Raw genomic sequence first — 12,872 nt, 5'->3', positions numbered from 1 at the left:
TCGTCCCCCCTACCGCCCCTCGCGCGGGCCGTGTTTCGCGTAATTGGGCGAGGACGCGGACGAGCGCGGAGAGATGCTGCCGTAGTGCTAAAGAGTAGGCAACGCCAGCTCGCGGACAACCAAACTCCCCCGACTCCATGGTTCATAGGCTTCCCATAATCCATTCCCATGTCCCTCCATATGTTAGCAATGGCTGAGCGTCTCGCCGTGGTACTTTACTATAATTGCTAGTGTCCATACATCAAACAAGTTTCTTCGAGCTCTTCTACTGCCCTAGCGACATGGAGACCGAATAGGGGACCAGAGAACACCTGCCCCTGACGGCTACGTCGACATTTAGATAGGTACGTTGCGCCTAAGATGAGCCGCGTTAACATAGCGATACATACCTAGAGGTGAAGTGAATATTTTTCTTAAAAAATGCGCTTCGTTGCGGACGGACCCTTTAACCCTCCTGGACCTTTATAGGCGTACAGCAGTAAGTAGAACGCCCGTAAGACCACGCAACTCGAAGCCAGGTAGGCGGCTTCCACGTCGCGGGATCCCTCGAGCGGTTCAGCACCATACCTCTGCCCCTGTCTGTCACTTGGACCACGTCGGATGCACATCGTATTCTCTCCGCCCGCTCTACGAGCAAATAGACAGGCACTATGCCGACTATCCCGTCCGTCGAGCTTGTCCACGGGGCCCGCGTGCCGAGCCACCCCCCCAAGGCCCACACTTAGGTGCTCCAGAGCCTCCTCTCTTCCCGTGTAGGTTGGGTAGCACAAGATGCCGAGCCGCCGCGCGTAGAAGGGTCTATCCGTCGTTTGTCTCCGTCGCTTGCGGCGCCTCTCCGTATACGCCTTGCCCCTCGCAAGGCGGGACACGCGTAGGCGCTGCTCACCTAGCAGTAGATATATCAGAGGTAGGCAGAGCAGGGGGCATTGTCGCGTTCTCGTGGAAGATCTTGCTGCATACAAGGGGGGATTATAGTTCTTTGCCGCCCGTAGGGCCCTCCAGTCGTAGTCGTAGTAGGCACACCCCAATACCGGTTTGACCGGGAAGGCAGCTGGTGGACTCGGGGAATATAGATAACAGATACCTAGCAAGAAGAGCTACGAGGCCGAAGGTATATAAACCCACGGCCTAACCGCCCACCCCCTTCTCACCCGTTGGTCGCGGATACAGATATATCGAAACAGGAGGATCGGGGATATAAGTCGTCGTCACTCTATCAGTAGGGAGGGCCTTGTCTGCTCTGGATCCGTAAATCGTCTTGCTTAACGTATCGGTTCCGCCCACCGCCAATATGAATGTCGTCAATGAGACATAGACGGAAATTATTAACCTCTCTCCATCCCTCTCTACGTACACATTCGCACCCCAAGCCCCCTCGCCGTTGGGTGTCCTTGGTCTCCGTCTACATATATCCACATACTACACTCATAGACATGGTGCGGGGACTAGACGTCTCGGCAGGAGTACTAGCGGTGTAGAGCTTGCCTAGCACCCGCTAACCCAGCCAGCCTCCCCGTCTCAGAGCTCGTCGTCTACACTTCGTATACGATCCATCAACTTCACGCGGACTTAGAGGTTATTGATGCTCGACCGATGGGATAGAGTATTCCGCGTTTCCGCGCGTGCGGGCGAGTACCGCTCTGCCTCCATAACAGCTATCTAGATAGCTGCTTGACCATCATCGCCTCGCGCAAGTCGGGATGGGGCTCGTTCAACCTAGAAAAGAGGCCCCCAACAGAAATAAGGGTTGTATATATCTTCGCCGCCGCTGTCTCGTCGAGACTATTTTGGCTTCGTGATCTCGAAGAACTCCTTCACGCCCTGCACGACGACCTCGACATTCATGTTAACCAGGGGCATCTTGTCATAGCTGTCCTCCTTCATGATCGCCACCATAGCCAGGTACTTGTCGACCTCGCGCAAGATGATGGGCTTGCTCCCGTCGCTCAGCACAATGCAGCTCTCCGCGCAGCCTGACGCCACCTGGTCCTCGATCTTCTGGTTCCACGGCGGCCCTTCTAGCGCGTCCCGGTACCTCTGTGTCCGCGTCCAGCTGCCGTAGACCTCCGTGACGTCTATTATGACGTCAATGTAATCGGAACAAATCTCATAGCTCGCCATATCTGCAGGCTCACTGTCGGTGGCAATGTATATCTTGGACAAGACATCAAACAGATACGCCTTCTCAAAGCGGCACGTGCGGCAGAGGTTGGTCAACATCGCCTCGAGTATGCCGAGTCGGGGGATGAGCTTCTGTATAACCTTGCTAAAGGCCTCAAAGATGCTGTGATTATAAATACTAGTCAGGTGGAACGTGACGGGGGCGTTTTCGAAGCCATGGTCTGAGAGTTCGTCCTGGATGCGTATAGTAATGTCTCGTTGGATGTCCAACTTGTAGTCATCCGATAAGCCATCCACCTTGTGAATGAATACTTCGATTTTGATATTAGGGTACGTCCTCTGGAGGTTTAATATAGTCACGTTCAGACGTGCTACGGCCTCTAGGTAGTCATCCTGGGCATCGATGACCCAAATCAGGGCGCCGATCTCGCCAAATATGGCGTCGATATCAAAGGTCGGGTTGTCAAAGATATCGATCTGACCTGGGAAGTCCCATACCTGAAAATCCATAAAGGAGCTATGACGCTACATTAGAAAGAGGGCGACGGGGACGAGAATTATCTCGATCGGTTTCGGGTGCTTACGGCATGGTGTCTTTCTGGATGCGTGCCGTCGACTCGAGGTACAACGTCTCGCTGGGTGGCAGCTTATGAAATACCACACTTGATATCGACGATTTCCCACTCCTGCCAGCACTTTAGCCCAACCACACAGCGCTCAGCACGCACACACGAGTGTGAGCGACGTCGTGACGTACCTTCTCTGTCCCATCAAGAGCAACCTAGGCTTTCCTTTCGCCGACAGATCCGGGGTTGTTGGCTCGGGCGCTCTCGGGCCATTTCTTCGTTGCCTCTGATCCTGTTCATACACGTGTGTCAGAGCCTGCTGAGCGGGACTAGTTGGCGGTTCTAGAGCGCCATCCAGATCGAAATCGTCTCGTCCACGAAGCCGGGAAGACATGGCGACGGGAACGGATAGGGTCGGGATGGGGTAAAGCGGTATAGACGGACGCTTGTCAACGAGGGTTACGGGGGTCCGGGCATGTCAAGTATTCAGGTAGCGGGAGCCGGCGTGCCACTCGTGTGGATATAATGGCCTTCTCTGGCTCATCTCCGCTGAACGTCACGGGCGGCGGTGGGGTTTTCAGCACGCGGGCGTCAAACGACCTTGCAAATACCGGAGGCTCTGTGCTCGTGACTTATCGACCCGTCTAGAAAAGACTATAGAGAGGGTTATAGGGCGAGAGTATCTACAAACAACGTTGCCGGATCCACGGGCTCGGGTAGGAGAATGCAAGATCGAGTGCGCACTTAAAAGATTGCGATAACTGGGCGGATGCAGGTAGGCGAAGCTTGCCGGGGATATATCAAATATCACACCGGTGAAGAAGTCATGGATCTGGGATGACTAGATCGACGAGGGCAGCGTCATGTTCCCCTGGATATCTCGTGCACCTCTGGAGCGACATGATTTCATTGCTGATCTCACCGTCGTACAAATCAAACAGCTCGGAGGTTTCTGCCTGGGACGGTCAAGATGAATGGTAATCAAACTCATAGCGGCATTCCCGTTTGCAGGCGCGGGTGTGCAGCAGGACATGCTATCTGCCCGATGGCGATAAAAATAATGATGACGGTGTCATGGCCTTCGGAAAGTGAAACGAACGAGTGAATAAGTGGCTAGACCGCACAGGGTATGACTGCGACCCAGAGGCGAGACGGTAAGATGACATGCGGATATCACAACTGCAGCGAGTGCCTGAACTGACTGACGCAAGCATTCGTGGTCGTTGGTCGATTCGAAAGCTTTTCCCGAAATAAGGTCGGCGATGATACACGGCGCTGTTTTTTTTTTCTTCTTGGGTGCCACTAAGCAACACCAGAGCTTAGGTGGAATTCGTAATAGATAGCAATAGATAAGCAGGAAAAAATAATAAAGAAAAGGGGGGGAGGTAAGGCAAGAGGGTTTTTTTAAAAAAAAAGCAAGAGACAATGTCTCACCTCCATGACCAAAGAGTATAGCTAGAAAAGCCGCTCCCGAGATCTGTTTGTCACGCCGGGTAATCAAACGCAGGCCGGTAGCCCTACTTCCTCGCCTCGCCCGATGGCATCCACGATAGAGAGGAGAGGGCGGAAACGGGCGTCCCTCCGGCGAGAAGCGAGCGAGCGAGCTGCCCGTCGTGAACGCCTCAGGTCGTACCTCTAGATCAGAGGAGCCCTGAGTCAGCTTTGTCGACTCTCGCCGCGACGGCTACGGGACCGATTTGGCCAAATCAGAGCCAGCGGGTCTCGACTCGGGCTGACTCACTTCTAAGCCGTTGCACCAATCCCGCGCCGAGTCTCGCTGGAGATGAACTGGGGGGGGACGGAAGCGTATCTCAGGTATGCGGCCAGTTGCGAGCTGTCGTACCTCAGTGGTGGCAATGGATGGCGGCGAGGTCGAGGGCCAAGGAATTAAAAAAAAATTATCCCCCACCACCAACAGCAGGTGAGTGCGTGCACGACGTCGGTGGTATTATCCTGGTAGAATCAACCGGTAGAGCAAAAGGGCACCTGGGGTCTCCTAAACTAGCTCAGCCCCAGCCGTCGCTGTCGGTGTCGACGATATTGCGAGGTGACCTAAGCGGCCCAAGCCGAGGGGGGGGGCTGATGGGATTGGACACGGTGTCGCGCCAGGTTCCGCCTTGGCGGATGTCGAGGGTTGCGAGAGGAAGACGCCGTCGGTCACTTGCGAAACACGCTGGCAGAGCGGGTATGGTGTATGGCGAGGGAGGGCTTCCTTTCCGATATTAGGGGTCGAGGTTGGGATGAGAGCGAGGAGCAAGTCGGCGGGCTGATCATCAGTGGACAAGTTCAGCCGGGAGGCCGCGTTGGCTGGTTGGTCGGCTGGTTCTGTTCCAGACGACCTGTGCTGCACAGAGGCGAGAGAGAGAGAGAGAAGAAAGAGATGGGGGCGACCCGACGCCAAGGCGGAGCGGGGAGGGCCAGAAGACGGGGCTAGTTCCAGCCGGCAGATCTGCGCTGTCAGCTGCGAACCGGACCACGTTGGCACCTGTTTGCAGCGGTACCTCCCTACATAGATGTGCCTGCTACACGCATAGGTAAGTGTCTGTGCGTTTTAGCTGCGCTCGCTTCCTATTGCTTCGGGTACCTTAACCATTTAGGGCATCGAAATGTTAAAAAGCTAAACCTATTACCTAATAATAAATTAATTAAAAAGATAATTACTATATAATAACTTTTAATTCTAGTTTAAATTTTTATAAAATTATTACAAGGCTAATTAGAAATTATAGAGATAGTAATAGAAAAGAAACTTAAGAAAATTTAAAATTAATTGAGAAGTTATAGGTTATTTAAGTACCTAAGGGTATCGTGTTAAAAAGCGCGTTCGTAGGTTCTAACGCGGTGGTCCGTGAAGTGGTGGCCCGTGGAGGGGTATCTTAACTTGGGCTGTTGGAACAGGGCGACTTCTTCTCTCCTTACGTACACACTAGGTACTACTTCCCCGTTATAGCAACAGCATGGGGCTGGTGCACCCAATCCTTATCGTGGGAACGGTCGGCGGGAGACGTCGTCCCCTGGGCGCCGTTCACCTGAAATCCACCGACCTAGGCTCAAGTATGCGGCAGGGTAGGTAAGCTCTTCAATCGTGGGTACATAGTGACAGCTGCTGACGCCCAGCACGGATAGTCACGCAGCGTATATTGACGTATCTTGAAGAGAGCCAAAGGTACCTCGAAGTCGAACTGGCTTCAGCAGCATAAATACCCGATGGCGATTGGAGCCAGGATCCAAAAAAAGAATACCGGGCATACAGGAAGGAGGTTGCTAACCTCCCCTTCGGACAGGAGCACAGGCAATAGCTAGACTTGAAGCCAAGAGCGAGATGCCCAAGTTCCCCCTCGTACACATGTGTCTATTTCTAGGCGCCGTCTCGCCTGGTTGGTCCAGCCCCTATCTTCACACGGGAGGGCATGTGGGAGCCAGGATGCACAGTCATCGATGCTACCGACCTCTCTTAATGCTTTGTGCTGCCGGCCGAGGACACTCTCAACGACACAAGAGAGGGAAAGGAGAGATTCGCGAGCCTTGCACGCCAGCCAATCTCGGGACGAGAGTGGATGTCGGCGTTTGACTCGCAGTCCGAGGATCCAGAAAGCGATGAGATCTGGTCGTATGAGGATTACAAATTAGCGCCGGTAATGTCAATGGAGGCTCCACAAGAGGTGTGGTCATCTTTCCTACGAGACGAGGACCAGGGCAGCAAAGCTGAACCTAGAAACCACAAGGAGGACAACCAAGGCAAGAGAAACAACCAGGAAGAAGACGGCGGCGAAGATAAAAGTAAGCAGCAGGATGCAAAAGAGGAAGCATCCGTGACGAGAAAGCGCCGCAGGGAACCAGAGAGAGAGAGATGTTAGATGAGCGCGACCGAACTGCCATTGGAGAAGTGTTACAATCTAGCCCTGCGGCCCTTCTTACCCGCCTTAAGAGAAGAAAGGGGTTTCTGACCGTCTTGACGCGCTTCGTACAGGAGCCTCCCGAGAAGTTTTCCTCGGTCACGCTGGCCCACGTGAAGAGCATTCTGGACATGACAGACCTGGACGAGCTGCTTACCTGGGACAACCAGGGCCTGCCCCTGGAGGAGGTGGCCAAAGTAGCCGAGGCCCGCATCGCCAAGACCACAACCCGCGCCCGCTTTCTGGAGCCGCTGGAGAGGCGAGCCAGGCACATCTGCCGTCGGTCCGCCAAGGACGACCCGGCCAGCGTCCTGCTCGGTGCTCCGCCCACGGCTCCGACGCGCACCCGCATCCGCCAGGTTGTATGGATGACCGTCACAACCCTTGATGTGGACATGATGAAGCCGCTGCCAGACGAGCTCATTACAGGCCAGTTGCAAGGGCCCCCGGGTACCCTGAGCCTTGAAAAGCTCAGGGTAGAGACGCTTGTCGTTATGATGCACCCCACGTATCGCAAAGAATCGGACGATAGTGTTCCCGATAGAATTTCACCGAACTTGTTTCGCTGCCGTTGCACGACACCTGGATGCCGCTTGCCGAGTTCTATACCTCGCTGACGCTCATCGAGAAGTACATGGCCAACGACCACATCATCAAGAGCGGACATGAAGTGGTAGCAGACCGCTGGCCGTTGGCTTGCCTGCTTCTGATGGCCACAGGGAGCGCAAAGGTCAGTTGTGTCTCGACTTTTTATTTATTTATTTATTAATCAGCTATCTGTTTGCCCCTGCTTGGCGTCTCTCTCTCCATTAACGTTGGGTCACCGACGCCAATTTATTCATCTATGAAATGCACAAAACATCAGTCCCCGTACGCGGTGTCCTCTCCATTCCCAGCCAAAGCGTTCGACGACGCCACATGGGAGGCGAGCGGCAACACGTACAAAATGCCGCTGCGCACCCGCGGCCCCGACCCCATATTGCACAGCGAATACGCAGCCGTGTTCCTGCGGGAGCCGGACCTCTGCCGCCTGCGCTACGTGCTAGTAACGCGCGATGCTCAAGGGCAGCTGGCGATGTGCGACCCCGCCGACATCGCCACTGCAGCGGGCGGCCCGGCGGCCCGGCTTGCTTGGGGTCGCGGCATCGGCGCGCTGCCGCCGTGGATAGATAAGGTCAAGAAGGACGAGCGGTCCTCCAATTGCCGGAATATTGCACTGCTCAACGCGGCGGCTGTGGAGACTATGCTCGCCGCCGCCGCCGAGCTCTCCTTGCGGAAAGAGGAAATTAACCGCGAAATCTATAAAATGAGGAAATAGCGTCAAAAGTGCGACTGCGGTCAGGGGCCGGCTCCCAGTGAGGGCCATTCTAGGGACGAGGACACAGATTGCGACATTGATCACGCTAGGCTTTAATGTGAGTTTTTTTTCATACCTCATCTTCACCGGCTCGTCATCTTCAACGGCAGGGCCCTCGCCCGCAACGCCACCGACGCCTACTTTTCCCAACCGTAACGACGCACGCGTCCGGCGCGCCTACGCCTCTCGACGTCTCGACCCAGATTCTCACCCGCCCAGTTAGCGAGAGAGGATAGGTATCCTACTCCCAGTCAACGACATCTCCCTACCTCTCCCTATGTCCTCCCGCCGGCCCTATCACATGCGGGGGCGTCGAGACTCGATGAAGAGTCTGGAACCGCCACGCGGCCTCCCCAAACAGGCACCTAGGTACCTATTTCTGCTCCCCTCCCGACTCCGGCTCGTCATTCGTAGCCTGCCCTGGCCTGCCCCCCATCGCACAACGAGATCCAGGCGGCGTGTGGCACGCGAGCCTTCGGTCCGTCCATATGTCTCCGCTCACTCGTACGAGCCTCCTTTCTCCCACCCCTCTCTCCCACCTCGGTTTCCCTGATTTTCCTGCTTTCTTCTTCTTCTTAGCCCATCCTCCAGGCCGCCCGCGCTAGTCTCTCTCCCTCCACATCTTTCGGTCTCCCATAGATATCTCCCCTCTGACGATCCGTCCAACCCGCCTCAGACAGCGCTCGGCCCCGACACGCGTACTCCTCCATAATCTCAACCAGCCCCCCCCTGAAATCTAACTCTCAGGTCCTGCCGCCTACCCGCCTAACCTGCCTGTGCGAACTTATTAGGCACAGCTTACTTGGCCACTCGGCCGTACGGCTCGGGATCCTGTCTCGCAACTACGTCCCCGACACCTAGATTCCGACCTAGGTTGCTCCCTTGCAAATTTGTCGGTCTCGGGTGCTTGAGGAATCTATCTCTCCTCCTTCCCTCCGCCGCCTGCTGCGTGCCAGGTTCGGTCCCGAGCCACCAGGTCGGCCCGGCTAACTGCGTTCCCGAGAGCACACGACCGGCCGTGGCCGCGCGGCCGAAGCCGAAGTCTCCCTGGGATAAACGCGTGTCGGGTATGTACGCGCTTTCTTGCTGTCTCGGGAGGGAACGCGTATTGTCTAATATCTCTGCTGCTTGCTTGCCCGATGGGCACCAATTCCTACCTCGGGGCACCACTCCTCGAAAGGAGAGTTAGCTTTGTTGCGAATCGCTCGCTCGCTCGCTGCCAAAGCGCACGGTGATCTGGTCGATACCTATGCCTACCTCTAAAACGTCTCTCCCTTTTTACATAGCACTATAGTAGAGACTCGCGCGGAGGGTCACCAAAGGTTCTACTCCCCCAAGCTAGTTAGGAACCAGGTCAGACGTTCGCTACGGCAAGGGGTTGGGGGTAGTAGATCTTTAACTCGGCACGTCGGTCTACCTCGCAACAAGTCACCGGACGTCGACTAAACTACGAGCCAAGTACTCAATCATTCAGGTACGGTACATTAGCCCCCTCTCGGGCGCAGCATCCTGTTATATTACGTGCTCGCAGTAGTATTCTAGTATGTAGTCGTCGTCGCTATCATCCGTACCGCGCGAGCGCGTGCCGAGGGACAAATAATTACTATCGTAGCGGGCGGGCAAAACTTTTATTTTTACCTATTTTTTCGAAGAAAAAAACCACATGCACATCCTCCCTCTCCTCTGCGTGACTCCCAAAACCATGCAGCACTTAGATCCGCCGCCCGTCGCCGCCCATCCCGTCCCGTTTCCCGTAAGAACACCGCGACGCGGCGCGAGGAAATATGTCCCCCCCCCCCCTCCTCCTCCTCCTCCCCCCTCCCTTTCCCCATCACCGCTCACGCCCGGCGCGCCTCCTCTCCTCGGGGCCCGGGGTCGCGCGGCCGCCGAACAGGCCGAACCGCAGGCTACGGCGGCGCGGCGCGGTCTTGGGCGGCGGCGGCGACGCGGGCGCCTTCTCGGGCGGCGGGGCGGCGAGGTCGCCGAGGCGGTCGCCGCGCTCGCGCTCGTCCGCGTCCGAGTCGGCCGGCGGCGTCGGCGGCACCTCGGGGATCGTCGCGATGGGCGCGCCGGCGCTCCCGTCCGACGCGCTGTGCGGCGGCGTCGTCGTCGTCGCCCCGCGCGCGAGGTCCAGCATCGAGGCGGACCGGAAGCCGGTCAAGGACTGCACCGGGGGAGGGGTGAGCGAGCGTGCGGAGGGGGACGGGGGGAGCGAAAAGGGGAGTGGGACGCGGGCGTACCTTGATGCTGAGCTTGCGGGTGGCCTTGCGGGCGGCCTTAGCAGCTGCGGCGGCAGCAGGCAGCGGGGGGTCGGGGGGGCCGGCGGCGGCGGCGTCGATCTGGGCGGCGACGGTGGTGCCGCCGACGGCGACGGCGTGCTCGGGGGTGGGGACGAAGCGGAGGTAGCCGCGGGCGGGGGGCACGCCGAGGGCGTCGTGGACGTGGCGCTGGAGGAGGGCGGCGTTGCGGCGGTTGGTGGCGGGCTGGACGAGCGCGGGCAGGGCGCGGATGGTCAGCGTGTAGGCCGGGTCGAAGGTGCCGCCGAACAGCAGGCAGCGCCCGTGGCTCAGCTCCACCGCGACCGACGACATCGGCCGCTGGTACCGGTTCGACAGCTGGTACGACAGGTCCGTGATGAACGAGAACTCGTCCTTGATCTGCGCGCGCGCCGCCCGGCCCCGGCTCGGCCCGGTCTCCGCCGTTAGTCCCCGCGCGTTGCGGCTACGTTGACGGAAAAGGGGGGGGGAACGGGGGGGGGAGGTGCGGGGAGTACAGACGGGACGGGAAGGGAAAAAAGAAGGGCCGAGAAAGAAGGAGAAAAGAAGGAGAAGAAGGAAAACTCACAATCACGTTCGTCCGCAGATCGGCTACTACGATGGCCTCGTTCTGGACGCGCGTGCGGGCCGGGTCCGGCTCGCGGTTCGCCGCGGCGAACTCGGTCTCGAAGTAGGCGCTGCGCTTCCTGGCGAGGTCGGGGTGGACGGGGGGCTTCTTCCGGCGGCCCGACCCCGCGGCTGTCGTCGTCGTCGCCGCTGGCAGCGGGTCGCCGGGCGGCGGGCGGTCGATGTCGCGCATCATGGCGTTGCCCTCGACGAGGTGCGGGCGGTGAGGTCGAGACGGCGGCGGCGGCGGCGACGGCGGCGGCCCGCGGGCGGATCGCAGCTTTCGGTGCGCGGTGGCGGGAGGAAAGGAGGAGGAGGACAACGACGACGCAGAGGACGACGAGGAAACGAGAGTGGGCAACGAGAGATTGTTGTTGTTGTTTTTGGCGGTGGTGGTGGCGGTGTTGCCCGTGGAGATGGCGCCGTTTATACGGGGAAGAGGGAGCTCGGCTCGACCCATAGTCGCGCCAGGACTGGAGCCTTTCGTCTACAGGGCGACGACCCGTCTTGGGCGTCTCAGGCGGTCTAGTGTCGTCTGCCAAACGCGATGTCTCTCGGAAGCGCAGCTGGGCGTTCCCAATGCGGCGGTGGCGGCGGCGCAACGGCGGCAGGTCGGAAGGTCGGCAGCTTCCCGCCAACTTCTTTCTGAGCACACGATTCCTTGCATCGACCTCCTTCCCTACTTAGCGCATGCAGGCATTCGTATCGCTTTTCGAGGCTGACGACGACGTGGGGAACCGGGTCTGTGTTCTCAGCCAAGGAGACGCTGGGCTTACACCTTATCAGTCTCCCGTCGATGGACCCTCGCTGACGGGTGACGGGTCTGATAGGCCACGCAGCCTGGCTTTAAACCGGGGGAGTTGTTGGTGAGCGTCTGGTCCCCAAATCCGGATCCTATTCTGATAGGTGATCTCCGGGTCCTCCCAGATAGGGTGCCCTACTGTGTATATACGTAGGTAGGTAGATCGTTGGGGTAGAAGCGGGAACGCGAAGAGTCGGTGACCGCGCCAGGTGATACACGCCGAGATTGATTCAGCCCGGGCGTCGGCGACTCTGGCGAGGTCTGGAGGAGAACGGAGTTTTCGGTTGCTGTGTAGGTATAATTTTAATTAAACTTCCAGTGTCTCTCTCCCCAAGGATCTAGGCAATAGGCAGTCCAGGCGTAGGTATGTGCACGAGAGCGAGAGCAGAGAGAGAGAGAGAGAGAGAGAGAGGTACACACAAGACGGAGATGTTGAAGCTATCGCGACACGATAAGATGCAGACCGTCGATAAGTTGCACGGGCGAAGGAAAAATAAATAAATGACGAGACAGGCATAGCAGCACTCCAGCCAGGCCGGGAGGCATCCCGTCCTTGTATTTATTCACGTAGATGGGCCCGGGGTCGTCTTATCAAACCGGTCTTTCTTCCCTCTCCCTCCCTCTCCAGGCCCGGACTCTCGCGTTACACCGATTCATGTCGCCTCCCGGAAATGGCGCAGACGACGAGAGACATGGCTGTTAGACGATGCACAAAACAATCTACCTGCCTGCTCGACCCAAGACAGGCCATGCAAAACAATCAAGCCGGGCCTAGGGTGTGAAACTCGGTAACCGATATCCAAGGCCACACGATATCGCTCGTTCGGGGCCACCAGCTGTTCTAGACCACCCCCTCTTCTTCGCTAACTCGTCAAGCCTGCCAACCGCTAGGGAGAGAGAGCGACGGTGGTGCTGCGAGTTTGTGAAGGGAGGCAGGGGGGGGGGGGATCGAGGTGCCTTATGAATCGCTCTGTCGCTCTTCTTCAACAAGACGGACTTCTCCCCGGGCCACTCCACTCCTAGCTTTTCTCCTCTCCTCGCAAACAAGCGTGTCGCCAGCCGTAGCGACAGTTTTCCGACCCAGGTAAAGCGCCGTAGCGGTATATTGCTTGCATACCCGCGGACCGCTGGTGACACCTTGGGCTGTCCGAGCGGTGAAGTCCGAATTCGTGAAAGCCCTTTTTATAGAATCCCGAGGGCCGAGAGATATCGCACTACGCCTGCCCATCTGCTGACCTAGGGAACAAG

The 12,872-nt window shown here is 57.7% G+C and overlaps 3 protein-coding genes across 3 annotated transcripts; 1 reads left to right on the top strand and 2 right to left on the bottom strand.

Moving 5' to 3' along the window:
- Positions 1 to 1,175: 1,175 nt before the first annotated feature.
- On the bottom strand, positions 1,176 to 3,081 carry GGS23DRAFT_608534 (GTP-binding protein GTR2; the record flags this gene model as incomplete). The annotated part of the gene is made up of 3 exons (XM_051520215.1): positions 1,176 to 2,638; positions 2,706 to 2,807; positions 2,879 to 3,081. 3 exons carry the CDS (start codon positions 3,079 to 3,081, stop codon positions 1,783 to 1,785), a joined length of 1,161 nt encoding a protein of 386 aa, XP_051376672.1. The 3' UTR covers positions 1,176 to 1,782.
- A 4,088-nt stretch (positions 3,082 to 7,169) lies between these two features.
- Positions 7,170 to 7,901, top strand: GGS23DRAFT_601938 (uncharacterized protein; the record flags this gene model as incomplete). The annotated part of the gene is made up of 2 exons (XM_051519250.1): positions 7,170 to 7,313; positions 7,449 to 7,901. The coding sequence occupies 2 exons, from the start codon at positions 7,170 to 7,172 to the stop codon at positions 7,899 to 7,901; spliced, it is 597 nt and encodes a 198-aa protein (XP_051376671.1).
- A 1,870-nt stretch (positions 7,902 to 9,771) lies between these two features.
- Positions 9,772 to 11,282, bottom strand: GGS23DRAFT_591768 (Tautomerase/MIF; the record flags this gene model as incomplete). The annotated part of the gene is made up of 3 exons (XM_051517782.1): positions 9,772 to 10,104; positions 10,181 to 10,633; positions 10,785 to 11,282. 3 exons carry the CDS (start codon positions 11,280 to 11,282, stop codon positions 9,772 to 9,774), a joined length of 1,284 nt encoding a protein of 427 aa, XP_051376670.1.
- Between the last annotated feature and the right edge of the window lie 1,590 nt (positions 11,283 to 12,872).

This window comes from Durotheca rogersii, assembly GCF_024521655.1.
Source record: "Durotheca rogersii strain YMJ 92031201 chromosome Unknown GGS23scaffold_1, whole genome shotgun sequence".
Classification (NCBI taxonomy): Eukaryota; Fungi; Ascomycota; class Sordariomycetes; order Xylariales; family Xylariaceae; genus Durotheca; species Durotheca rogersii.
The sequence above is the reverse complement of the archived record's forward strand: the minus strand, read 5'-3'. Positions and strand labels throughout refer to the sequence as shown.